At 54.2% G+C, this 26,330-nt stretch overlaps 1 protein-coding gene across 11 annotated transcripts in view; it reads left to right on the forward strand.

The window, feature by feature from the left end:
• DAB2IP (DAB2 interacting protein) overlaps window positions 1–25,886 on the forward strand; it is an 80,222-nt gene extending 54,336 nt beyond the window's left edge. For 5 of the 11 annotated variants that reach the window (XM_087943952.1, XM_087943943.1, XM_087943945.1 and 2 more), the window contains 13 exons: window positions 11,000–11,153; window positions 11,497–11,595; window positions 12,107–12,661; window positions 15,611–15,755; window positions 16,503–16,647; window positions 17,141–17,377; window positions 18,360–18,561; window positions 18,684–18,862; window positions 19,338–20,211; window positions 21,647–21,787; window positions 22,575–22,777; window positions 23,044–23,131; window positions 24,208–25,886. In XM_087943952.1, the coding sequence (XP_087800078.1) occupies window positions 11,000–11,153; window positions 11,497–11,595; window positions 12,107–12,661; window positions 15,611–15,755; window positions 16,503–16,647; window positions 17,141–17,377; window positions 18,360–18,561; window positions 18,684–18,862; window positions 19,338–20,211; window positions 21,647–21,787; window positions 22,575–22,777; window positions 23,044–23,131; window positions 24,208–24,375 (3,190 nt within the window). In that variant the 3' untranslated portion in view covers window positions 24,376–25,886. Of the gene's footprint in view, window positions 1–720; window positions 793–813; window positions 833–10,999; window positions 11,154–11,496; window positions 11,596–12,106; window positions 12,662–15,610; window positions 15,756–16,502; window positions 16,648–17,140; window positions 17,378–18,359; window positions 18,562–18,683; window positions 18,863–19,337; window positions 20,212–21,646; window positions 21,788–22,574; window positions 22,778–23,043; window positions 23,132–24,207 lie in introns of those variants that run through there. The other 6 variants (XM_087943944.1, XM_087943947.1, XM_087943948.1 and 3 more) reach the window with 4 other exon arrangements.
• The last annotated feature ends 444 nt before the right edge of the window (window positions 25,887–26,330 follow it).

Raw genomic sequence — 26,330 nt, forward strand, 5'->3', positions numbered from 1 at the left:
TTGTGCCGTGGTTCCTTTCTCGGAGAGGACCAAGGCCTTTTTTTTTTTTTGTACAAGTGAGGCTGGAGAAAGCATCTCTCTGGACTTTGGGCCGCCTTGCATGGCCCAGGTTCCTGGGCTCCCCTCTGCCTTTGAACGCCTGGCCCAGCTGGGTTGGGAGGAAGCCTTCGGTGCCGCTACTCCGGGGCTCCACCTGAACCGATCTCCCTTGGCTCCCCGGTGCATTGCAAATCCACCTCCTCCCGAATGATCCTCAGCGGCTCTCTTTTGACGTCCGGCTTCTCTGAGCTGTGTCGCTTCTCTGAGCTCCCTCGGCCAAAGGGTCGGTGGTGGCTCCCCTCCCTCCAGCATGCATCTTTTCAGACCCGTGGGGTGGCTTGTTCCCTGCGGTCCCGGCCCAGCTTCCCTTTGGGGCTGGACCTTGGAGCCGTTCCAGCACCAGTGGGGTCTGCCTCCCGCCTGATGGAGCTGCTGTTTCTCCCCACAGGGATTAAGTGGACTGGCTGGACTCTTCCCTTCCCAAGATGGTTTCTGCAGATGGATAGCCTGCCTGCCTGCCTGCCTCCGGTAACAGTTTCCGGAGGCCAGAAGTGGCTGGGCTGAGAGCCAGGCCCTTGTGTGCAGAGCCCAAGCGCTGGCACCATACAAGGAGGTGGGCCAAGGGCGCGCAGGCTCACTTCCTGTTTGGGGGCAGGGAGAGGGCGAGAGTCTCCCAGCTTCCACCTCCCCCCCCCTGGAGGGGGGGGGCTTCTGGAAGCTTTCGGCATGGCTGGGGATCCTTCAGACCTCAAGGTCTGGGGCCTGGGCGGTGTGTGTGCAGCTCTGGCTGAGGGTGAGTGTGTGTGCCCAGGGCCTCTTCCTCCCTCCCTCCCTTGGTCTCCCTTGGAGCAAGGAAACCCCCACGAGGCTTGCAGAGAAGAGATGGGGCAGTGGGGGCCCAGCTGGCTGTGCGCCAAGGAGGAAGCCAGGCCTTTGGGTGAGGCAGCCCAGGAGTTAGCAAGGGGGGAGGGGAGGGGCAGACCTTGCCCCTTTGCAGATGGGCAGTGGAGCTCATTCAGCCTGGGCACGTCCTTGCTGGCTGTGGAGCTGAATCTGATGGCATTTCTACCTTCCGAGGCACCTGGATCGCTTTGTGGGGGAATTTTTTGAAGTTTGCTTTCCCAGTGCTTTTCTCTTTGCCCTCGTTTCCTGAGATTGGACCTCAAAATAAGTTAGGGGTCAAGGGTCTTGTGAAAGCTTCCCCTAAGCATCAGTTCCTAGTTACTGATCTTATCTGCGTTGCTCAAAAAAATATTAGGGGTTTGTCTTGCGTGTCTCTCTCTCTCTCCTGCTCCCTATATCTGTGATTTAAAAACAACAACAACGCACACACACTCATGGCAAATGCTTAAATTGTTTCCAGACTTCCAGAGGTATTTTGGTGTCGAGGGATAACGGTGGGGCAGATGCCAGGCCGGGGAGTGGGTGGGTGTGAAGAAGGGAAAACAAAATGACCGTCGTGGCAAAGCACGTTCCAGAATCAGAGTTTTGCAAAGAATGGTTGAAAAAGTAGGTCACTTCGCATACTCTGTAGAATAAGATCTTTGGGAGGAAGAAACATTCCGTCTGGGGATGTTCCAATGGGATGCAAATCCTGCAGCATTTAGGATGGATGTTTTCAGTGGGGAGGATAGAAGGAGGCCCGGCACCGCCTGCCCAGCCCTAAAGTCAGAGTTGGCCATATTTTCAGTTAGGAAGCCAATGTTCAGTCCGGAAAAAGCTAAAGGCGATTTCTCTCCTTCTCGCTGAGGCTCCCAGATATTCCTGGGCTGCAGATTTGGGTCACATGGCATTGAGGCTCTCGTGTTGCGGCTCCTCCCCTTGCAGGAAAGCGGATGTGAAGTTCTTGAGTTGGTTGCTTTGCTTTTCCACAGCTGTGAAGGGATGTTTTGCATCTGGAGAGGGCCGCCACATCGGCGGGTTAGTGCAGTCGAACTCAGCTTCCCATCCAGCCACAGGAAACGCTTCTGCTTGCGTTGCCCATTGCTGCACACTGACGTCCTTCTTGGGTTGTTCTACATCTTGGAAACGGTCCCAGATCCATAGAAATGGACCCTATGATCATGTGCTCATTTGGTCTCCTCGATGCCACAGAGTCAGGGCAGGTTATTCCAACGATTGCCTGCTTCTTCAGAGGTGTCTGCGTGGGCTGGGTTTGAAGACCCCAGGAGTGAGGGCTGAGTCTCCTCCAATTTCCCACCCCCCCTGCCCTCACGAATGGCGCCCAAGGCTGGCTCTGCCACCCAATTGCGGTGTTTTGCAATCAACCTTTTCCCCCCACAGTCACTCGGGAGGCAAAAAGGTTACACAGGCAGTGCAGTTTTCCTGGGTGTTCATGTGTCGTTTGCCTATCTTGGTTTGAATTGTTGCACAGCCGGTGAAGTATAAAAAAGTATAAAAACCAGAGAGTTGGTTGGTTCTGAGCAGAATGATTTATAACAGTCCTGTGAAAAGGAAGAGAGAAATAAAGAGATTAAAAATACTTAAATGCACATCCAGCCGAAGGGAAATGCAATTCTTTTGGTCTTGTTTTGTAAAAAATTTTGTTTGTTTTATAATTTTTTTTTGTTTGTTTTGTAAATTTTTTCTTTGTTTTGTGAATTTTTTTGTTCGTTTTGTACATTTTTTGTTCGTTTTGTTAAGAAACAAAGATAGGAAGAAATTGGTTAGTTAAATTGTTCTTTGAAAAACACTTGGTTCTCTGCGAACCCCCAAATCTCTCTTTCCCCCACCACCCATTGGCGGTTTAAGTGACCAGAACTGGACCCTGTGGCTTTAGATTGTCAGCAGTCTCTTTGGGGAGTGGGTTCTAGATCTAGCTGCTACTTTTCTTCCCTGTTTCTGATAGCGAAACACCTCTACCTCCCACCCACCCCAAATAATCTGTCCGGGCTCCTGCAGCTTCCCTTCGCCTCTTCCTTTGCCCACTCCCCCTTTCCTGCCTCTCTTTTCCGGGCAGTTCGTTTTTTTTGCCAGGGGAGGGCCAGGAACTTTGAGGAATCCACATCGTTGCTCCATGGTGATTCATTAATGATAAATTAATATCTAGTTTACAAAAGCATCGTGCCGTCAAGACGGGTTTTCTCAGCCCCTCACTTGCGCTCTTCGCTTTATGTGGGTTTGACAGCTCTTCCAGGGCTCCCGCCTGCTTAAAAATTGCTTTGTTGGTCCCCAAAGTAATTTGATGAGTCTGTCAGCTATTGATTAAATAAAAAGAGAGGAGGGGTGGGGGGGGAAAAACCAGGCTACCTGAAATTATTCAAGAAGATTCAGGATGACTAGGGGAGTTAGAGAGAAAATGTTGTCTCTGTGTGAAGTTTGACAGGTAGCAAATATGTTTCTGAGATGCTCTCAGTGAAAAGGTTGATCTGGAACGGAGCAGAGACTCTTGGGAGGAGGAGAGGCAGGAAGGGAAGGGATTTAAAAGACCATCCCATTTATCCAAGAGGAAAGCCCCCCTCCCCATCCAGCATAGAAGGAGACAATTGCTGGCAGGCAAGTGGGCAGCTCCTTGGATGCTGGGGAAGCCTTCCTCCCTTGAGACTTTCAAGAAGAGGTTGGACTGCCATTGGTCAGAAATGGTGTAGGGTCTCCCGCTTGGGCAGGGGGTTGGACTAGATGACCTACAAGGTGCCTTCCAACTCTGATGATCTGTATCTATCTCTTGTGCCCTAGATCAGGGGTCATCAACCTTTTGGACCTCAGGGACCACCAAACTCATCATTTGAAATCCTGCGGACCAGAGACCCTGGGGAAATCCCCCCCAAAAGTCTGCAGGAAAATCCCCCACTCTGTTTCCCTACCGATCGATCCTTCTTTATTTGGGATACCGTCTCTAGCTCCGTTCTCAGGGGGAGAGAGAGAGAGAGGGAGAGACTTTTGGCTTCATGCAAGGAAAGCAGCAGAAGCAGCAGAAGTCTTTCTTTCTCTCCCCCAAACTCCACCCAAAACAAATCTTTGTGAGACTTGTCACATCGGCGCAGCCTCTTGGAGCGGGATGCCTTGCAGGGTCCCAAAGACCCTGGCAGAGTTTGGGGGAGGGAAAGAAAGACTTTGGCTGCTTTCCTTGCGTGCAACCAAAAGCACAAGAAGAAAGAAGCGGAAAAGAAGCAGCCCCGTGGCCAGGCCAGGCGCGTGGGGTGAGTGGGGCAAGTTCCCCCCCTCCGCCCTTTTTTCCCCTCACTACCCCGTGTTGTTCGCAATGCAAGCGATGCAAGCCTTGAGTTCCCACGCAGCCTGGATTAATTGCTTTGGGGGGGTGACATTTCTCTGAGGACCACCAAAATTTTCTCACAGACCACCAGTGGTCCCCGGCCCACTGGTTGGCAACCACTGCCCTAGATAGATCTTGCCCCCTGCCCCACAGGGAGGGTGCTTCTCCAAAACGTTTTGTCTTCCCTGCAGCCAGGCTTTGCTCCATTTCCCACCTTCCTTTTCTGCACCCGCCCTCCCAGTTTATCCCGAGGGACCAGGCCAGGGGGGGCAACTGGGAGGGGGCCACCCATCAGACAGGGTGCGTTCTGCTCCCGCCCGCCCAACTGGCATTGCAAATAGTAGTCAGGACCCATTTCTCTCTGCTCTGGAAATGACTTTCTCGGTCAGAGGCGAGAGGGAACTAGTTTCCAGCCTCGCCCAGTTTCGCTGGCAGACCGAAGCAGAGGGATTGCCAAGCCCCACTGGCCAGGCCTCCCTTGGAGCCCCACCCGGGTGTGCCCGGGTCAATCTTCTCCCACGTGCCCCAGCCGGGCACTCAAAAGCTGAAATCCTTTCCTTGGGTGGGTGCCAGATAAGGAGAGGCTGCAGATGGTTTTTGAAGGGAAGGAGCAGTAGAGATCTGAAAATAATTTATCCTTTCTTTCTTCTTTTCTCATTCTCTCTCTCACTCTCTCCTCCTTTCCTCCCTCCCTCTCTTTCTTTCTTCTTTCTCTCTCTCTCACACACACACTCTTCCTCCCTCCCTCCCTCCCTTTCTTTCTTTCTTTCTTTCTTTCCTTTCTTTCTTTCTTTCTTTCTTTCTCTCTCTCTCTCTCTCTCTCTCTCTCTCTCTCTCTCTCACACACACACACACACACACGCTCTTCCCTCCCTCTCTTCCTCCTTTCTTTCTTTCTTTCTTTCTTTCTTTCTTTCTTTCTTTCTTTCTTTCTTTCTTTCTTTCTTTCTTTCTTTCTTTCTTTCTCTCTCTCTCTCTCTCTCTCTCTCTCTCTCTCCACACACACACACACACACACACACTCTTCCCTCCCTCCCTCCCTCCCTCCCTTTCTTTCTTTTTTTGTCTTTCTTTCTTTCTCTCCCTCTCTCTCACACACACACTTCCCTTTCTTTCTTTCTTTCTTTCTTTCTTTCTTTCTTTCTTTCTTTCTTTCTTTCTTTCTTTCTTTCTTTCTTTCTTTCTCTCTCTCTCTCTCTCTCTCTCTCTCTCTCTCTCACATACACATGCACACTCTTCCCTCCCTCCCTCCCTCCCTTTCTTTCTTTTTCTTTCTTTCTTTCTCTCCCTCTCTCTCACACACACACACACTTCCCTCCTTCCCTCCCTCCCTTTCTTTCTTTCTTTCTTTTTCTTTCTTCTCTCTCTCACACACACGCACATGCTCTTCCCTCCCTCCCTCCTTTCTTTCTTTCTCTCTCTCTCACACTCATACATGCACACTCTTCCCTCCCTCCCTCCCTCCCTCCCTCCCTCCCTCCCTCCCTCCCTCCCCTCCTTCCTTCCTTCCTTCCTTCCTTCCTTCCTTCCTTCCTTCCTTCCTTCCTTCCTTCCTTCCTTCCTTCCTTCCTTCCTTCCTTCCTCTCCTTTGAAACAACAATATGGGGAGTTAGAGAACTGGAAATATCCTGGAAGGGTGGACTGGTTCTCTGAACCAGCTCCAAAACCGAGAGGCAAATATAAATATTTCTGTGGTCCTGGCTTTAAAAAGGGAGGAGGCGACCCAGATTTTCCAATTAAAAGCAGCAGAACAAGAGGGGTCAAGGAGGAGTGGGTGGGGACTGGAGCACCCGAATCTCATCAGATTTTTCTGCATCTTTTCCCAGTTTTGTGATAGCTTGAAGCTCCTGTGAACACACACACACACACCCCGCATGGGCACCCAGCCACGTTCCCAGCTAGCCAGGCTGAACGCCAGCCAAGATTTTTGCTCTGCCTGGGAAATAAACAGTGAGCTGGAACTGAGTGGTCAGTGGCGCTTTTCAGCTGTTAAATCTGTTTTAAAGAATTCCCTCCTTCTTGGGAAAGCTGAGGTTGTGGGAACGGAGGCTGCGAACCCGTTCTTGCTGGGCTTCCCCGCCCCTCCCAACATCCGAGAGCCTTGAAAAATGTTGCCCTCGACTGAAGCATTTGGGGGGGGGGGTTCCTTGTCCGTTGTCTTGTGGCAAGGAGTTCCACAAGCTAATTCTTTTTGGAGAAGACCTCCTGCACACTCACTGCATTGGATGACGCTCACCCCTGTTACCATGGTGGGGCGAACGCCCTCCCTCCTTCCCCCCTACATTGCTGTGCATATTTGGTGAACTTCTATTGGGTCTCCCGTCTTACTTTCTCCCCACTTCCCCCTCCCCCTCTGCCAGAGAAAAATGGCCCAGGGCTTTAAGAGGGCCGTGTGCCAGGGAAGCCGGGATGCCCCACAGTTCCCTCCAGGGGGAGATTCTACCAGTTTGCACCAATTCGCTAGAACCGGTTGTTAACATTCTAAGCAGTTGGGAGAACCGGTTGTTAGAAGAAATTACAGGGCTAATCCTGTAAGGAAGGCAGGAAGGAAACATTCTGGGGTTGCTTACAGAAACTGCCTCTCCGTTAACCCTTATTACATTCTTGGCAGGACTAGACTTCCTGTCTCAGGAACTTCTCTGGAGTTTTTTTTCCCCTCCTTTGCTGGTACTTTGCTTGTGTGGAGTGACCATTCAAAGTTACAAGGGCACTGAAAAAAGTGACTTATGACCCTTTTTCACACTTACGACAGTTTGCAAGCAGCTGGAGGGCCCCAGGTGGGAAAGGTCCCTCCTGGCGCTTCCTAGGGAGAAAACATTGAGCAGCAGCGGGCAATGTCCTCCGTGGAGAGGATTCCGTCTCCTGCCTTTATGGCGCCATCCTCACTTGGTCCTGGAGAGGCTCAGGTGCTGCTGTATGTAGGAAGCCTCCTGGACTTGGGTGGCTGCCTCCCCCTCACCTGGCCTTGGCTGCAGCTTCCCTAATGGGTCTGCCAAGGGGCCGTTTTCCTGCCACCAATAGGTGCCCCTGACTTGCTGAACTGGTTGGGGGGCCAGCCCTGCAGACAGGTGGACACCCACACCTGCCTTCCCACCTTCCTCCCTTCCTCCCTCAGTCAGCACATTCATTCATTCATCCAGTCTATCTCATTTATCTATCTATCTATCTATCTATCTATCTATCTATCTATCTATCTATCATATATATATATATATATATATATATATATATATATATATATATATATATATATATATATATATATATATATATATATATATATATACCTACCTACGTACCTACCTACCTATCTCATCCATCCATCCATCCATCCATCCATCCATCCATCCATCATCTGCCTGTCTGTCTCTCTCTGTCTCTCTCTCTCTCTCTCTCTCCCTTTCCTTCTCTTTGCCCACTCTCTCCAGGCATCCTGTCCTCCGCCTCCTGCACGGTTTGAAGCCTCCTGTCTCCCTGTTCTCTCTCTCTCTCTCTCTCTCTCTCTCTCTCTCTCACACACACACACACACACACACACACACACAACCCGCATGGACGGGCCCCGTGAAGAGTGCCTCAAGAGTGCCTCCTGGCCAGCCCGGGAGGTGGGGTGGCTGGCTTTCCAGTGTGTGAATGTTGACATTAACAGCAGATGTCGCTCCTTTCCCCAGCTACAGGGCGGCCAATCAGCGCCAGCGCCACCGGGCTGCCATTGCCAGCGCCTCCGCCGCCCAGGCAGTGCCGGGAGAGGCGAGAAGGGGGTCACAAGGAGGGGGTGCGGTGGGAGGGCACAGGGGGGCGCCTGCTTGAGCTGTGTGTTGGGGCAGAAGAAGCTGCCCGTCTCCCGTGGGGCAGATGTTTGGCAGCCGGGCACCCCGAGAGGCGATGCAGTGGAGCTGGACATCTCTCCGGGTGAGGAGACTGGGGCTGGCGGGAGAGGGAGGGGGGCTTTTCACTCATCCACATCAGAGGAGAAGCTGGAGGAGGGGAGACCTTGTCTTGCCAGACACCCTCCCTTCTGCCTCTTGGGCTGCTTCGGTGCCAGCCTGGCCTTCCCTGCTGAGCTACAGGATGGTCCCTGCCCACCACCTACAACCTAGCTGTTCTACAGGGAACCAGCGGAGGGAGCTGGCCAGCCCCCCCAGCCCCTGCAGCACGAGAGCCCAGCAGGAAGGAAATGGACTTAAATCAGGGTTTAAATCAGGGTTTAAATCAGGGTTTAAATCAGGGTTTAAATCAGGGCCAGTTGGAGAACCACAGGAGTTTTATAGATGCCCGGTCTTGCTGACTTCACGTCCAGAGGGTGGGCCCTCCGTTCCTGGACAGCAGCCGTGGCAATTGTGCATTTCTCGGTGCCGGGTGCATCTCAGCCACCCTGGCGGGGTGTGAAAAGCTGCTCTTTGGGGGGCCAGCCAGGGAGCCTCTCCGTTCCCAACCCATCCCTCTTCACAAGAAGTGCTTGATAAATTAATTAGCGCGTTGCAGTTGGGCACAAATAGCTACCTTTCTTTCGCTCCTGTAGCTTCCAGGTTTAAGGGAAGCATCTATTCTCTCCGGTGGGAAGTGGAAGGAAGGAAGGAAGGAAGGAAGGAAAGAAGGAAAGGAAGGAAGGAAAGGAAGGAAGGAAGGAAGGAAGGAAGGAAGGAAGGAAGGAAGGAAGGAAGGAAGGAAGGAAGGAAGGTAGGTAGGAAAGGAAGGAAGGAAGGAAAAGGAAGGAAGGAAAGGAAGGAAAGGAAGGGAGGGAGGGAGGGAGGGAGGGAGGAAGGAAGGCAGGCAGGCAGGAAGGAAGGAAGGAAGGAAGGAAGGAAGGAAGGAAGGAAGGAAGGAAGGAAGGAAGGAAGGAAGGAAGGAAGGAAGGAAGGGTCGGTCTTCGGGATGATGCATGCCAGGCTCTTGTTTTGAAACAAACATATGCCCTCAATCCACACGCCTAGAGATGCGGATAGAAACATCCATACATCTGCATGTGTTTTCCTGTCTGCATATTTGTTAAGTCTAGTCCCGCGTGTGACTGTTCCTACCTCGCGTTTTTAATCAATTAACAGATACGCATCGATTAAGCCCTGTGTTGGAGCAATTCCTCTGCAAGTTTCCCACATCAACTGTTCCCTCTCCACTCTTGGGGGGGGGGGAGGCAGGAAGAGGAATTGGGGCAATGCAGTTGTTTGGGGTGGGGGCTCTTGGTGGTTTTCTGATTTGCAATTCGGTCTCCGCCAAGGGAGGATCCGGTCTCGGTGGCCCAGCGGCACCCAAGTCCTACTTTCACTTCCCTGCCCTCTTCCTGGGAGAACCAAGGTTAGAATCGGCGGGTGTGAAGGGTTCAAGTGGCCTGCCCAGACCCTGGTTGTGTGTGTGTGTGTGAGAGAGAGAGAGAGAGGCAGGGAGGGAGGGAGGGAGGGAAGGAGAGAGAGAAATAGATAGATGATAGACAGACAGACAGACAGACAGACAGATGATAGCAGATAGATAGATGATAGATAGATGATAGATAGATGATAGATAGATCAATGATAGCAGATACATGATAGATAGATAGATAGATAGATAGATAGATAGATAGATAGATAGATAGATAGATAGATAGATAGATAGATAGATAGACAGACAGACAGATAGATGATAGATAGATAGAGAGATAGAGAGATAGATAGATAGATAGATAGATAGATAGATAGATAGATAGATAGATAGATAGATAGATAGATAATAGATAGATAGAAAGATAGATAGATAAACAGACAGACAGACAGATGAGAGAGAGAGAGAGATAGATAGATAGATAGATAGATAGATAGATAGATAGATAGATAGATAGATAGATAGATAGATAGATAGATAGATAGATAGATAGATCTGGAATGGATCCTGTAGAGGAAAGCAGCCGTTTTCGTCTGGGCACCAAAAGGACCAGGAGGTCTGGTTGCATTAAAACGCAGCTGATGACGCCTCTAACAACATGTGTTTGTCACAAAAGGTTCCTCCTGGAGGGCTTTCCAATTTGATCCCTCCTCCCACCCTGCTGAGCTCCCCCCCCCAGCTTCCCCCCCCCTCCCCCCCCTTCCTCCCAGTCCAACAATAGCTATTCTTCCTCCCTCCAGCCTCTTGCTCACACTGTCCTACAAATAGCTTCCTTGCCCTCTGGACCACCCCAGCCCTCCTGCTTCCCATCCAGAAACCTCCAACCTCTGAGCCGAGAGTCTGGGGAGGGGGGACCTCTAAGTGAGCCCCAGATCCCCCTCTGTGCTTCTCTGGAGATGCCAGGATCGGCCCCTGGTCAGACTTGTCATAGCATGGCTGCCCCCCACTCCTGCAGGAGATCCCCGCTAATCCAACCCAGCCCCAGACACTCATTTTCCTGCCAGCCCAGTTCTCCTTCCTCCCATCCCGCTGCCCCCTCCAGTGCCCCCCACCCAGGCTTCCTCCGCTCGCTTGGGGCCACCCTGCTGTTGCTCCGTTGCTTTCTGAATTCCCAGCTTTGCCTCCTTTCCTTTGTTCAGATTTTTCCTTCGGTTTCCGCTGCAGGTGGACTCTCGGTCGCCCGAGGGCCGGTGGGTGGGTGATTGAAGGAAGTCTATCTCAGCAGTCGCGGCTCCTTCCCTCCAGGCTGGGCGGACTCTGCTGCGCAGTGGGTCTTGGGGGTGTTTGGACGGGGAGAAACCATCTTTGCAACCCTGAGGGGGCCGCTGGAGATGCTGAGTGCTGGAGGCTCTTCTCAGTCCCCTTTCTCCTCCTCCCTGCCACCCACAGATCCCATCTAATGCCGAGGCTGAAGGAGTCGCGTTCCCACGAGTCACTGCTCAGCCCTGGTAGCGCGGTGGAAGCCCTGGACCTCAGCATGGAGGAGGAAGTGGTCATCAAGCCTGTGCACAGCAGCATCCTCGGCCAGGATTTCTGCTTCGAGGTGAGGGGCAAGCTGGGGGTGGGTGCGGTGGGGGCCGGAAGGGAGACGGAGCGCTGCTGGATGGAAAGCAGAAGGCAGAACCAGGTGTGGGTCCTGCTTGGTTTTATGATGCACTCAGGAGACGAAGGATGAAACCTCCACAGCTAGAGGCAGCCTACCTCAGTATCAACTTCATGAGGGTAGAATCGGGAAAGGTGGCTGATTTTTGACAGTGCTTCCCGAACATTGTGCCCCATTGGCCCAAGCTTGACCTCAGTATTTAATCGCTGAGGATCTGAGGGTCTTTGCTCTTGCTTGCTTGCCCGGAGACCCCCACGGCCATCAGCTCTCTCTTCTCTCCCAGGTGACAACATCGTCTGGGAGCAAATGCTTTTCCTGCCGGTCTGCAGCAGAACGGGACAAATGGATGGAGAATCTGCGGCGAGCCGTGCACCCGAACAAGGTAGTGTTGGGGAAGGTCTTTGGCAAGATGTCCCTTTGTTTGTTTCTCCCCAGTTTTTCAACTCCCTTTAAGGGAGAAGTTTAGCAGGGATAACAGATCTCGTAGTCTGGTAGAATGTCAATTCACTGAATGCTTTGGAAAAGGTTCGTGTCTGTTAAATCTAAGGGTCCATTAAATCCAAGTGTCTGTTAAATCCAAATGTCTGTTAAATGCAAACATCTCTTAAATCCAAACATCTGTTAAATACAAATGTACACCATTGGTTTAGTCTACCCATATATAATTGATGTAAATGGCATTATTTGCACAAGTGTCTTGACACATTTGGGACATTTCTCGGATGTATCTGAAGTCTGCTCAACCAAGGGTTTACTGGATATTATCCAGAAGTTGTTTTGTTAGGGACGTGGCTAAAAATTCTCAAGGGTACAAATCGTTGGCCTGACGAGATCCCTTTATGTATCTATGCGGAGGTAAGCCCATCATCGCTTCTTTTGCATCTCCTTCCCAGGACAACAGTCGGCGAGTGGAGAACATGCTCCAGCTATGGATTATCGAAGCCAAAGAACTGCCCGCAAAGAAGCGCTACCTGTGCGAACTCTGCCTGGACGAGGCGCTCTACGCCCGCACCACCTGCAAGCTGAAAACGGACAATGTCTTCTGGGGAGAGCACTTTGAATTCAACAACCTCCCGCCACTGCGGAGTATCGCCATCCACTTGTACAAGGAGACGGACAAGAAGAAGAAGAAAGACAAGACCAACTTCATCGGGCTGGTCAGCATCCCAGCCGGCTCCGTCACGGGGCGCCAGTTCGTGGAGAAGTGGTACCCGGTCGTGACGCCCAACCCCAGCAAGGGCAAGTCCGGAGGGCCCATGATCCGCATCAAGTCACGCTACCAGAGCATGAGCGTGCTCCCCATGGAAACGTACAAGGAGTTTGCGGAGTACATCACCAACAACTACATGGTTCTCTGCTCCGTGCTGGAGCCCCTGCTGAGTGTCAAGAACAAGGAGGAGATGGCCTCGGCCTTGGTCCACATCCTGCAGAGCACAGGAAAAGCCAAGGTAAGGACAGGGAGGCCTCACCCGCTCCCACGGGGAACAGGGCATGACTTCCGTTCAGGGAGTCGAACCCAGCTCTGGCCTAGCTTGGGCAACTGATCCTTTGTGTCAACAAACTGTCACTTGCCCCTGAATCATTTTGACTTCGAAAGGTTGAATTAAATTGTCACAGAACTGCTGTGCCCATAAAAAAAAAGGCAGCCTGGAAGGGTGGGAAGGTCTTGGCAAAGCTTGGCAGGTCAGTGTGGGTTTTTCTTCCCCACTTCCTTATGATGTGCTGTCTGGACTGCTGTTCCTGGGACAACGTCTCTGCCCAGAAGATCATGGGTTTCCCTCTCCCCTCTTTGGAAGAGCTTTATAGCTCCCGCTACCTTAAGAAAGTTCAAAACATCCTCAAAGATCCATCTCATCCTGGGAACCCTTTTTTTTTTTAAACTATTACCCTCTGGCAGACAGTACAGAACAATAATATAAACAAGGACAAACAGGCTGAAAAACAGCTTCTATCCCAAAGTAGTAGCTCTGTGGAATTCTACCATATAATGCAATATTAACACAATATCAATTGTATAGAATGCAATTGCCCTCTCCCCTTTTTGGAAGAGCTTTAAGAAAGCTCAAAACATTCTCTCGCTGCCTCAAGAAAGTTCAAACCGTTCTCAAAGATCCATCTCATCCTGGGCATCCTTTTTTTTTTTTTTTGAACTATTACCATCTGCCAAGACGGTACAGGACAATAATAAAAACAAGGACAAACAGGCTGAAAAACAGCTTCTATCCCAGGGCAGTAGCTCTGTTGAATTCTGCTGTATAGTGCAGTGTTGGTGTGGTGTCGGGGGTTTTTCCATTCAATGTGGTGTGAAGGATGTGTGTTTGTGTTTATTTTCATGTTATTTTCACGATGTGCCCTGAAGACGGTGTTTGATTTCAGTGTACGAGGTGCAATGACAATAAAGTAAAGTAAAGTAAACACCCCCCTCCCCTTTCCACCCCAGGAAGGATGAGGTAGCCCATCAGCCCCTGCAGGATGGGCTGCGCGGCCTCCTCTGGATTTCTTGCCTTGCCTCTGCTCTCAGCCACCCAGATCTCTACTGGCTGTTCCTCCTGCCAATTCTGCCAGGCTCCCCTTCCAAGCAAGTGGCCCTGGGTGCTTGGAAGAGGCATGTATGTTTTCAGGATCCCCCTCCCCATGGATGGATTGGGTAGCCAACCCGTACGAGCCTCCTTCCGCCTTGTTTACATCGTGGAGAGAGCGCTAGAATTTGCTGGCCAGTTGTAAATCCCACAGGCCTTCCGCTCAGCCCCCTCCTCTCAGAGCGCGGAGGGGGATTGGCCAATATTTCTTACAAGAGCTGTTAGTCCAGCTAATTATGGCTTTAATCAATTTTACGAGCGCAGTGAAGGTCCTCCTTTCGGGAGTAATCGGGGAGTAATCGTGGAGTAATCGGCTCTTCTGAGAGGCGTGAGTGGCGGCCGGGGAGTTAGCCCATGTATCCCCCACCCACCCTCATCTCAATCTGGTCCCCAAAGAAGCCTCTTTGGGGTCCCTCCCTTTGCCTGGGAGCCCTGAAGCGGCTGCAGGCAGGTGCATCGCCCATCCTGGTCTTCCCCTTGACGTGAAATGCACGCAAAGTGCTTTGCGTTTGCTGCTGTTCTGGGTGAAGCTGCTGCTCAGGTAGATTGCCTTAGCATATGGGGGCTCCGAATGGCTCCGAGGGGAGAGCTCGACATAGTAACATATTGGAGCCAATGCATGGATTAGGCTGATGGGCCCTGGAGTTCCAGGCAGGCCAGCGACAGGGTTCCTTACTCTCCCTCCACCCCACAAGATATTCCCAGAGGGCGGCACTACCCCACGGAGCTTCACTCGACAGAAACAGGCTGCCCCCTCTCCTGGGGGGGGAGGGGCTTGGCAATCTAGGGGAGATGGCTGGCATTTGCTGACACAGAGAAACAGGCGGCCTGGGGCAAACCAACCGCATCAGGAACCAGTTAATGTTTTGGGGAGGTTGGGCAAAGTCGCAGCTGCTGCCAGCCAGCCATGGGCTCTGCCGCTTTCAGGGCTCATAACCCCTCTTGGTCCTAATAGCTCCGAGGATGCTCGTAAAACCTGCCAAGTCTGCAAAGCTCTGAGCCCCCAAAGGGGAAAGTGTTGCTGTGAGACACCCCCACACCCTCACACTCCTGTCTCTGCAGAATTACTTGGGGACGAGCAGGTGAAGGAGAGGAGAGACAGAGAGAGGACAGGGCTCATCAAGCACTTACCATCCACCTTCACACACACACACACACACAGACACACCACACACACACCTGTCCTCCTTGAAGCTCTGTGTACTCTAGTTAGTTTTTTCTGGTACTTTGGTTGGGTTCTGTTATACTTCTGTTTCTGGCAACATTCCACAGCACTGAAAGGAGTGTGCTTATCTTGGGGAACTGTTTATAATTAGTTCTGACTGGGAACGCAAGTCATTCCCAGCGTTGCAATGAAATAGTTTTTGCTTTTAAGATAAGTTTGAGTTTAAGTACGTTTGACAAAGCCTGGGTCAGGACAGCTGCGAAGAGTTTGGGGGCTGCTGCCCTCCCCCAAATATGTGACAAGCAGGGATGCCCTGATGCAGAGGTCCATCCTTTCTTTGGCCTTGATATAGGATGGGTGTGGGTATGGGTGTGCATGGGTATGTGTGAGTAGGAGGGGTGGTTTCCCAGGACATCAGTCCACCCGCAAAGCAATCCTCCAACACCCCAAAGCAAGCAGGATTGTGGGCAAAAACAGACAGGAAGGGAGAAGAATTTGCAAGCCAGGAAATGAAAGCAATTTGAAACCCGGGGGTGTTGAGAGGCCTTCCAGGCAGGCAGGGAGGGTGGGAGAGGGTGAATGTGCCCGGCCCTTCCCCTACCACCCATTGGCCCCGGCACTTCCTCACCCCAATGGGCCTTTCTCCTTCCCAGGACTTCCTGACGGACCTCATGATGGCCGAAGTCGACCGCTGCGGGGAGAATGAGCACCTGATCTTCCGAGAAAACACACTGGCCACCAAAGCCATTGAGGAGTACCTGAAGCTGGTGGGCCAGAAGTACCTGCAGGACGCCTTAGGTAAGGCTGGTGTGTGTGTGTGTGTGTGTGTGTGTGTGTGTGTGTGTGTTGGGCCCTGCCCCCCCTCCTCTCCATTGGGGCTTCCCCCTTTGGGGGCAGCAGCTGTTGAACCTGGCCTTGTGGAAGGTGGTGCTTCTCCAGTTCCTCCCTGCAGAGCTGAGCTGCTGCGTGTGGAGATGTTCTCCCCGAGATGCTAGCTTTCCAGCCCCAGCCAAGAGGCATTAAGGACCGGGGGGAGCTGGTGGGGTGGGGTCAGCAGCCCTTCCCCACCCAAAGGAGAGATCTCCTCCTAACCTTCCCCAGCTCTTCACAACCTGCTTCGAGCCGGGAAGCGCCAGAAAGGCAGGTGGCCCTTGGCTGCTTTGTCTGCACGGCTTCTGGCTCGTCTTCCTTGGGATCTGCTCCCTATAAGCCGAGATGGCAAAGCCAGTTTCTGGAGGGGGGGCAGGAGCAGGTGGGGGCAGCAAATAACCCATGAAATGGAGGTGTGTGATTTTGGGGCATGGGGAATTGGGGGGGTTTGCGCAGGGAACCTGTCACCGGAAGGAGCTCCGCAGCGACTTTACATCACCCCCCTCTCCCGTTCCCCTCTCGAGATTGGCAGTCATGAGGACCCGTAACTTGATTTGCCCCCGGGGTGGAGCTTCCAAGAAGCCCCTTCACTTTCTTTCTTTGGGCTCCCCCAGAATCTGGGAGGGAAGGGGCTCTTATCCCTGGCTTCCCTTCTTTTCCTTCCTGCGCTCGCAGGGGAGTTCATCAAGGCCCTGTACGAATCGGACGAAAACTGCGAGGTGGATCCCAGCAAGTGCTCCTCCTCGGATCTCCTGGAGCACCAGAGCAACCTGAAGATGTGCTGCGAACTGGCCTTCTGCAAGATCATTAACTCGTACTGGTAGGTGGGTGCCAGAGTTTGCTTGGTGGGGTGGAGAGGATCTTGCTTCATGTCGAGGACCCCAGAGAGTTTGGAGGGCAGTCAGAGTCCCAGGAGGCCTGCGCTGTCCACCCCTCCAATCCCCCTTAAGACTGCTGGCTGTGTTTCCTTCCTTGGCCACGGATGGGGGCGGGAGGAGAGAGAGAAACAAAAAGCAGCCAGGAGATGGCCAACTGAGCGGGGAAATCAGCCTGGCTCGCTCTTGGGCTCAAGAGCTTTTCCTGTGGCCAAACCACCAGAGCTGGAGGAGCCGAGTGTCTCCGGAGAGCTGGAAGCCCAAACTTGTGGGCTGCAACTTCCACATTTCCTCACCCAGCCATGTTTTGCCACTCGGCTTTATTTCGGGAGAGATGCCAGGTGGCAGTGCCCTCCATATGCCCGGGGCCTTAACACCCAGACAGGGACGTTGGGCACCCACCAAGCCTCTCTGGAACCAGCCTCCCTCTCTCCGCAGCGTCTTCCCCCGGGAGCTGAAGGAGGTCTTTGCCTCGTGGCGCCAAGAGTGCAGCAGTCGCGGCCGGCCGGACATCAGCGAGCGCCTGATCAGCGCCTCCCTCTTCCTCCGCTTCCTCTGCCCGGCCATCATGTCACCCTCCCTCTTCAACCTGCTCCAGGAGTACCCGGACGACCGCACTGCCCGGACGCTGACTCTCATCGCCAAGGTCACCCAAAACCTGGCCAATTTTGCCAAGTAAGGCTCCTCGGGGTTGATCAGCTGGGGGTTTTTTTTGGTGGTGGGGAGGAAGAGAAAGGCCATCGAGTGGCCAGTTTGGCACCGTAGATTTTCATCCCGTGAGATCCTAGGGACTAGAAACTTCCCAACGCATCAAGATTCTCCTCTGCCTTTGGCTCTCCGCTCCTCCTCGTTTCCAATTCAGGGTTTGGTCTAAAAGGGAAGAATTCAGCCTTCTACACACACACACAAACACACAAACACACACACCTCTCTCCCCATTATGAATTTTTTAAAGCCTCTGAAAGCGAGAGAATCAGTCATGGGGGAAAAAGGAAAAAAAAACACAAATGCAGATACGAGCCACGCTGCCAGCTTGCTACTTAAGGCCAGAGCTTTGCTGGGAACAAATCTCTCCGCTGGCTTTCCTGGCTAGTTCTGAGCTGCTTATCCTAAAAAAAGAAAGAGAGAGGGGAGGGGAGGGAGGAAGGAAGGAAGGAAGGAAGGAAGGAAGGAAGGAAGGAAGGAAGGAAGGAAGGAAGGAAGGAAGGAAGGAAGGAAGGAAGGAAGGAGGAAGGAAGGAAGGGATCAGATAATACGCTTGAGGAGGGAAGGAGAGGGAGAGAGAAAGGAAGGGAGGAAGGGAGAGAGGGAGAAAAGGAAGGGAAGGAAGGAATCAGATAATACGCTATGAGGAGGAAGGGACAGAGGAAGGAAGGAAGAAAGGGAGGAAGGAAGGGAGGGAGGGAGAAAAGGAAGGGAAGGAAGGATCAGAGCTTTGACCCCTGGCACCCTTGACATTTCTCCTAAGTGGGGAGCCTGCAGCTGACCCCCCACACACACACACCCCGCCTGCCTGGCCCAGGTTCCCCATTTATGCTGTATCTTCCCTGCTCCTTCAAGTGCCACCTTGCCTGGCCTTGCCAGCTTGGAGGTGGAAGTTATATTCCTGCCGGGCATTAGCCAGGTTCCGACCATCCTCCTCTGCCTTGGGCTGCAGGTTTGGGAGCAAGGAAGAGTACATGTACTTCATGAATCAGTTTCTGGAACACGAATGGACCAACATGCAGCGCTTTCTCCTGGAGATCTCCAACCCGGAGACCCTCTCCAACACGGCCGGCTTTGAGGGCTACATCGACCTGGGCCGGGAGCTGGCCACCCTTCACTCCTTGCTCTGGGAGGTGGTGGCTCAGCTGGATCAGGTAAGGCCCGGAGACCCACATCCCAAGGGGCCCAGCGGAGCTTCCTGGGTGCCCCAAAGGGCGCCGGCTGGGATGGGTCCCTGAAGAGGCTGCAAACAGACCATCCTTTTCCTCCTTTGCAGAGCACGGCCACCAAGCTGGGCCCCTTGTCGCGCCTCCTCAGGGACGTCAACGCCGCGCTGAGCAACCCATCCTGCATGCAGCTCTCCGTCACCAGCGATCCGGCCGCCTCCACCCCAAGCGCCGGCAACGGCATCTCCGTGGGGCTCCAGAAAATGGTCCTGGAGAGCGATCTATCTGGGTAAGAGCAGGCAGGTTGGCCATAGCGGTGGGAGGTAGGGAGGCGGTCCTGGCCTCGGCGAGACTGTGTGCTCTGGAGACCCTGAAGTGGAAGGGGCTGAGGCTGAAGGGGGAGGAGGGAGGCAAAGTTCAGTTGCACAGGCCAAACACACCCCGCCCCGTATGGCACCTGCCGTCAGGCATAGAGGCCTTGGTAAGGCCTCACAGGTGGTGGCCTCTCTACCCACACTGAAACTCAGAGGAATAATGGTTGGGTGAGGGTCCCTGAGGGTGCAAAGCTCTCCCGGGTGAGTTCAGCATGTCCTTCACCTGAGCATGGCGGATGCGATGCGCTTGCTTGCTTGCTGTCCTCTGCGTAGCGTGTTTTTCTCTCTCTGCCTCACTGCCGTTTCTCCTTTTCTTCTTCTTCTTCTTCGTCGTCTTCGTCTCCTCTTCCTCCTTCCTCTTCTCCTTATGCATTTTTATTTCCCCCACAGTCTGATAGATTTCACACGGTTACCGTCTCCAACTCCTGAAAACAAGGACTTGTTTTTTGTCACAAGGTCTGTGGGGGCTCAGCCATCGCCTGCCCGGAGCTCCAGCTACTCGGAGGCCAATGAGCCCGACGTCCAGATGGCCAATGGCAGCAAGAGCCTCTCCATGGTGGACTTGCAGGACAATCGCCTTTTGGACGGCGGGGGCGGCGGGCTGGGGGCCGCCGAAGCGCTCCCCGAGAGCCACCCCTCCGCCGGGCAGGCCTGGGCCACGCGGACTCAACAGAGCGGCACCATGGGCACTGCCACCGTGCGCCGCTCGGCACAGACGCCCACCACTCCCAACGCTGAGAACGCCCCTGGCCGGCCGCAGCTGCTGGCCCCCCTCTCCTTCCAGAACCCCGTCTACCAGATGGCGGCCGGCTTGCCACTCTCTCCCCGGGGACTGGCCGACTCGGGCTCCGAGGGCCACAGCTCACTCAGCTCCCACAGCAACAGCGAAGACTTGGCAGCGGCCACCAAGCATGGTTTCGGCAACCCCAGCGTCCCGGAGGACTTTGCCCGGCGGGCTGGAGAACTGGCCCGTCGGCAGCTCTCGGTGGCCGAGAAGGGTGGGCAGCCGACGATGCCCCGGCAGAACAGTGGTGGCCCCCAGCGACGGATAGACCAGCCCCCTCCCCCGCCCCCGCCCCCGCCCGTCACTCGGGGCAGGACCCCTCCCTCCTTGCTGAGCACCTTGCAGTACCCCCGGCCGGCCAGCGGGGGCCTGCTTTCCTCCTCGCCCGACTGGCCGGGCAGCGGTGCCCGCCTGCGCCAGCAGTCTTCCTCCTCCAAGGGAGACAGCCCCGAAATGAAACAGCGCACCATGCACAAGCAGGTGAGTGGGGCTTCCGGGTGGGGGGAGGTGGGCCAGGCCATGAGCCCCAGGCAGCTCCTCTGACGCCCACTGGCTTCTCTCCATGTTGGCCTCTCTGGCCACCTCACTCTGTCCCCTGCTCCTCCAGCACACAGGATGCCCATTTGGGACCCCTCTCTGCTGCTTCTGCCCACTCAGGAGGAGCCATATCTGTCACCAGACACCCAGTGGGGGGAGCTGAGCTGCTGCCCCCATAAACCCCAGCACCTTTGCCCTTTCTTATCACTTAATGCCATAAATCCTGGAGCTGTTTGTTCACCTTCAGCCCCGTCAATCTCTGTGTGAAACTTAAGGGCCACACTCAGCTTTTTGGGCCCCAAGATGGCTGCTCCACAGACCTGGGTCTTCCCCAGAGTGATCTCCCACTCCCATTTCCACCCCTTGGCGGGAAGTCTTGCAATTTGCATGTCTTCTTGGGGCACTTAGGTTCACCTCAGGGGTGGGATTTTACCAGTTCGCAACTATTCACTAGAACCGGTTGTTAACATTCTAAGCAGTTAGGAGAACCAGTTGTTAGAAGAAATTAGTGGGCTAATCCTGTAAGGAAGGCAGGAAGGAAACATTCTGGGGTTGCTTACAGAAACTGCCTCTCCGTTAACCCTTATTACATTCTTGGCAGGACTAGACTTCCTGTCTCAGGAACTTCTCTGGAGTTTTTTTTTCCCCCTCCTTTGCTGGTACTTTGCTTGTGTGGAGTGACCACTCAAAGTTAGAATGGCACTGAAAAAAGTGACTTTTCACACTTTTCACCTTTTTTACACTTACGAATGTTGCAGCATCCCCACAGTCACAAGAGGCCAGGCGAGGAGATGCGTGCCTCGATGTGAGTGATGTTGAGTTGGCCACGCCCAGCCAATTACATGACCACCAGGCCACATCCACCCAGTCACATGACCACCAGGCCATGCCCACCAACTAAGCCACGCCCACAGAACCGGTTGTTAAAAAATTTGAATCCCACCCCTGGTTCACCTCCAAGAAAGTCAGCCGCCTGTGGCTTTTACCCCTTTAATAGCAAGAGCACTTAGACTTATATACCGCTTTGTAGTGCTTTACAGCCCTCTCTTAAGTGGTTTACAGAGTCATATTAATCATCCACATATTAAAAGCGCCCCCCAACAGAACAACTGAAGGGGGGGTGTCTTTGCTTCATCTGAAACTATGTGAGATGCCCACGCTCCCTCGCTGAAACCCTTGCAAAGCCAGGGCCCTGTCGAGCCCAGCCCTTCTACCCACCCCTGGCAGCCTCCTGGCGTGCCAACTTTCATGCCCCCATCAGCAGGGCAGAACCTGGAGGGAGAGGGCCGTTCTCCGCCCCTCTGTTCCACCAAGGGCGTTGTGCCCGCTTGGCTTCCACCTTATGCCCTCTCTCCGCCACACGGCGCCTTCCTTGCAGGCCCCTTCTCCGGTCAACCCCAATGCGCTGGACCGCACGGCCGCCTGGCTCTTGAACATGAACGTCCAGTTTCTGGAGGAGGAAAACGCCGAGCCAGAATGCAAGCTCAGGAGTAAAGACGAGCTCAGCCAAGAGGAAAAGGTAACAGGGCGACCACCGCGGTCTTGGCTTCAGAGCTCCCGGTTCTGGGAAGACGGAGGAAAACTTGGTCTCAAGCCCCCTAGCTGTGGGGGGAGTGCACCCCTTGGACTTTCTCCACCCTCTCCTGCTTCCTTTGCCCCTTCTGCACTTCCCTCCCGCCTGCCTTGCTCACCCCATTCTCCCGGGGGTGCCCCACCAGGCCTGGGCATTGTTTTCAAAGAAAGGAGCATATTTGTAGCTCAGGGTTGAACTGCGGGCTCCTTGGCGCTCTCTGAGCTTGGTGGTTTTCTTGCAGACGTTTCGTGACCCAACTGGGTAACTTTATCAGTGCTAGAAGGGAGTGGGCTTTGTGGAGAAGAGGAGGGAGAAAGAGGAGGAGGAGGAGGAGCATAGGGTCCTTGATGCTCTCTGAGCTTGGTGGTTTTTCTTGCAGACATTTCATGACCTAACTAGGTAACTTTATCAGTGCTAGAAGGGAGTGGGCTTTGTGGAGAAGAGGAGGGAGAAAAAGGAGGAGGAGGAGGAGGAGGAGGAGGAGGAGGAGCATAGGGTCCCTGGTGCTCTCTGAGCTTGGTGGTTTTCTTGCAGACATTTCATGACCTAACTGGGTAACCTTGTCAGCACTAGGAGGGAGTGGGGTTCTTGCATTCCCTTCTTGCACCGGTGGTAGGACAGATCCCTGCCTGTCTCCAAAGAGGGTGGACGGGGACCGCAGGGGGCGGCTGCTGTGGCACAGCTGGCCTAGTCCCTCCATTCCTCCCTTCCCCTTTGACACCCCCCACCCCAGTATCAGCAAGACGTGGCAGTGCTGCAGGACAAGCTGCGCCAGTCAGCCAAGAAGCTGGAGGAGTACGAAGTGCACTTCCGGTGCCAGGAGGAAGGCACGCAGAAGCTGGCGCTGGAGTACCAAGCCCGCCTGGAGGAGAGCGAGGACCGGTTGCGGCGGCAGCAAGAAGACAAGGAGATACAGATGAAGGGGATCATCAGCAGGTAAGTGGGGAAGGGGGGGGCGGAATGGAGCATCCTTGGGGGTGTTCCTTGGAACCCTCACACTTCCTCTGTGCCCCTCCCCAAAAGTCAATCGCAGGGGATTCCTCCAGCGGGCCCCACTCCGACCAGCATAGCTCACACGAATCTGGCGCTTAGACCTGCCGCCAGAATTTCTTTGTGTCCAAAAATGGTGGGGCTGGGAGGAGAAAGAAGGGGAGAAAGGCTGTTCCGTTGAGAGGGGAACCCCACCACTTTCCCACCTCCAGGCTGATGTCGGTGGAGGAGGAGCTGAAGAAGGACCACGCGGAAATGCAGGCGGCTGTGGACTCCAAGCAGAAGATCATCGATGCGCAGGTGGAGTGGGGACTTTCTCTGAGCTGCACTGTTTGTGTATGTGGTGGTGGGGAATCTGGGCAGGGGTTAAATGCAGGGAACCCAAAAACGCCCGAGGAATGACTTCAGAGTCAGGCCCTTATGGCTGCTTGCGGAGAGACTGAATCTTGCCCAACTAAAGCACAAATCTATACAACTCTTCAATGTATCCTGAGAGCAGTCAGGATGGGAGCTGTAGGTTCCTGCCTACCAAGGATTCCAGGCTGCCTCTTGGCACCTTGGGCAAGGCACCCCACCCATGCCACTCTCCACCCTCTTCCACCCCCCACCAAAGAAGAAGGTCAGACGAAGGAGCCCATTGTCAGATGGAGCTTCTGCCCGTCCAGGCGTTGGTCCCGCTGGCACCCAGGCGGAGTGACGCTGCTGGGTGGGCTGTGCTACCTGAGCAGCTCCAGGGATTTGCCCGGCTCCTCGTATCTCCACAGCCCTGGCCCATTAGAGGCAATAAGAGATGCCTCTGGCCTTAGCAAGAGCCATTCCTCCCAACTCATCCATTAATTAGTCCACCGGCTGGATCGATTCAGGGACGAGAAGCAGAGATCTCCATCAGCCGCCCAAGGCGAGGCTGGAGGACGAGCCCCTTCCTAGGGGAACCTGCCTCTCCAAATAATTCCAGGCAAGGGCTGAAAGGAGAAGCTGGTTTGCTGCAGATCAATAACACAGGCGCCTTCCTGGGAAAGAAAAAAAAAACATCGCAAAACCTAGAAAAGAGGAAGGCAACTGCCCCCCAATTCAAAACGGGGTCGCCACCTCTCTCCTCCTGGTCCCTTTTCTCTACCTTGGGGACTTTTGAGAAATGTTGGACTTCCAGAATTGCACAGCCACCAACGCGGCTGGACTTCCAACTCCCAGAACTCCCGGGTAGCATGCTGGCATTCTGGGAGTTGAAGTCCACACTTCTTCAAAGTCACCAAGGTTGGGAGAAACCGTCCCAGACGGACCATGTTGTTGTCTTGTTTATCCCAGTTTTTTTAAAAACCGCTTTAGCTGGGGAAATCTTTGCACTGACCGTCCGTCTCCCCTTTTGCCCACCCCAGGAGAAACGCATCGCCTCCTTGGACGCGGCCAACGCCCGGCTCATGAGCGCCCTCACGCAGCTGAAAGAGAGGTACAGCACGCAAACCCGCAACGGGATCTCCCCCACCAACCCAACTAAATTGCAGATCACCGAGAGCGGTGAATTCCGGAACAGCAGTAGCTGTTAACCCAGGGACCATGCTGCTGCGGGTGTGCGAGAGAGTGAGCGAGAGGAGAGCCAAGTCGAGCGCCCAGGAGGGGTGAGCTACCTGGCACGGGCCTGGCACTCCCCTGGTCCGCCTCCTCCAGCGGGCAAAGCCAAGTGGACTCTGAGCGCTCCTCGCCAACAGCCCCTGGCCCAGGGATGGCGCTGGTTTGCACAGGAGCCTCCAACCGAGCAGGAGCTAAGCCAGATGTCCAAAGAAGATGCTTCAACAGCAAAGGCAGGAATGTGGAGAGACTTTTGACGTGCCCAGCACCCTGTTCCAAGCACGTTCTCCCTGATCTGTCCTGGCTCCTGGCGCTGCCACCACCCTGGAATTTGTCCTAGCTGCCACCAACACGTCCCACCGAGTGCTCGTTCGGTGCCAGGGGCCTTGTCCCCTTTCGTCTGGGGATGGCACTCCCCCTGGCCCCAACAGATCTCATCAGGGGACGGAGGAGGAATTGGGGCAGCTCAGGGGCTCCATCACGGGCCGAAGGATTCTCTGCACAGGCATCTCTGTGTGAGTCCCTGAAGAATGGCCGCTAGCCAGAAAACCTCAACCTGGGCGGAAAGTTCAGGGATGTTCCACTCTCTCTCGGTTTAAGTTTGCAGAATTCATTTGGGGCTCAACTTTTATCAGCACGGATCCCCCTTCCCCTTCCAGCACTTAGGCTCCTCCCACCCAAGCATTTCTGCCCCCACCCCCAGGGCTGGAGACAAGGCCAAAAATAAAGGGGGAAAGGGCAGAAGGCGGCATCAGTTCGATGCAGCCACGAGCCAGGCTTGCGTCTGGGGGACACGTTTTGCATGCCAACTTCTGCAAAGGCAACCCAATGAGCTGGGCAGCAGGAGGTCCGTTTTGGCCCCTGGCCATCTTTAGGCTGGCGAGACACCCCCCAACAGTTTGAAAAGGAGGCGAAAGCTGCAGAAGACCCTCCCTCCCCTTGCCCAGCCAAAGCGAGAGCCCACTTGATGCGGGCAGGGCCACAACCTCCGGCCAAAGGGCTGTTTCGCTGCGCCAAACAAGAAGAGCGCGAAAAATAAGCTTCCTGCTACGACGTGAAACTCTGAAGCCCGAGAAACCCAATCCACACCAGGGCGTAGTGCAATAGTGTGTCAGCGGATACCAGGGCAGTCAAATCTTCGGCGGGGTTTGCAAAAGGAAGAAACCAGCCTGGGCCTTCCGGGGGTGGTTTTGGTGTTGGGGTAACGGCTCCTCCCCCAATTTCCTAGCACCGAGGGAGCTGCCGCCCCACAGATGGGGAGGGCACCCACCCAAGCTGCTCACAGGGGTGGGTGGGGTCTGCTTGGCGGGCCCTATTTCTCCAGCAACGTGTATGGCAGGTCCCTGCATGATGGCTGCCGGAGAAGCACCAGAGGATGGAAAAAAAAACAAACGACAGCCTCCCTCGTGTACGAAAGCCGGTTAACTCCCTCTCTTTTTTTCTTTCACAGTCTGCGTTAGGAATAAAACAGCCCAAAGCCCAAAGCAGACTTTTTCTGGACTCCTCTCCTCTTTTCAGGGTGTGTGTGTGGGTGCTGCGTGGGAAGCTTGCCACCTCGACGAGGCCGCGCAAAAGAGAGAGTAACCGAGCAAGGAGGCGCCCTCTGAAAAGTGCCACCCCACCCCCTCTTTCCCTAATCAGAACCGCTGGGCAGCCTTAGCCGGGCTGGCGGGCCTGTCTTGGCAGTGTGGTCCGTTGTGAGACCCCCTACAGGTGTGTAGGAGGCAGCAGCCACGAAGGAAGGCAAAAGAAGCCAGACGTTGAATCTCTCTCTCGCTCCAAACGCTTCCCCGCCCGCCATCTGGCTCGGCTGCGTGCAAACTCTGGCCCCGGGGCCCTTTCCCAGAAGACCCGAAGTTTAATCCTGACAACACCCCCACCCCCAACACCTGGCGATCCCACCTGGTCCCCGAACGTTTGCAGACAATCACGC

The sequence above is a fragment of the Notechis scutatus genome, chromosome 15 (genome assembly GCF_049901735.1).
Source record: "Notechis scutatus isolate UNSWTSFEM ecotype Mainland chromosome 15, rNotScu1.2, whole genome shotgun sequence".
Taxonomy (NCBI): Eukaryota; Metazoa; Chordata; class Lepidosauria; order Squamata; family Elapidae; genus Notechis; species Notechis scutatus.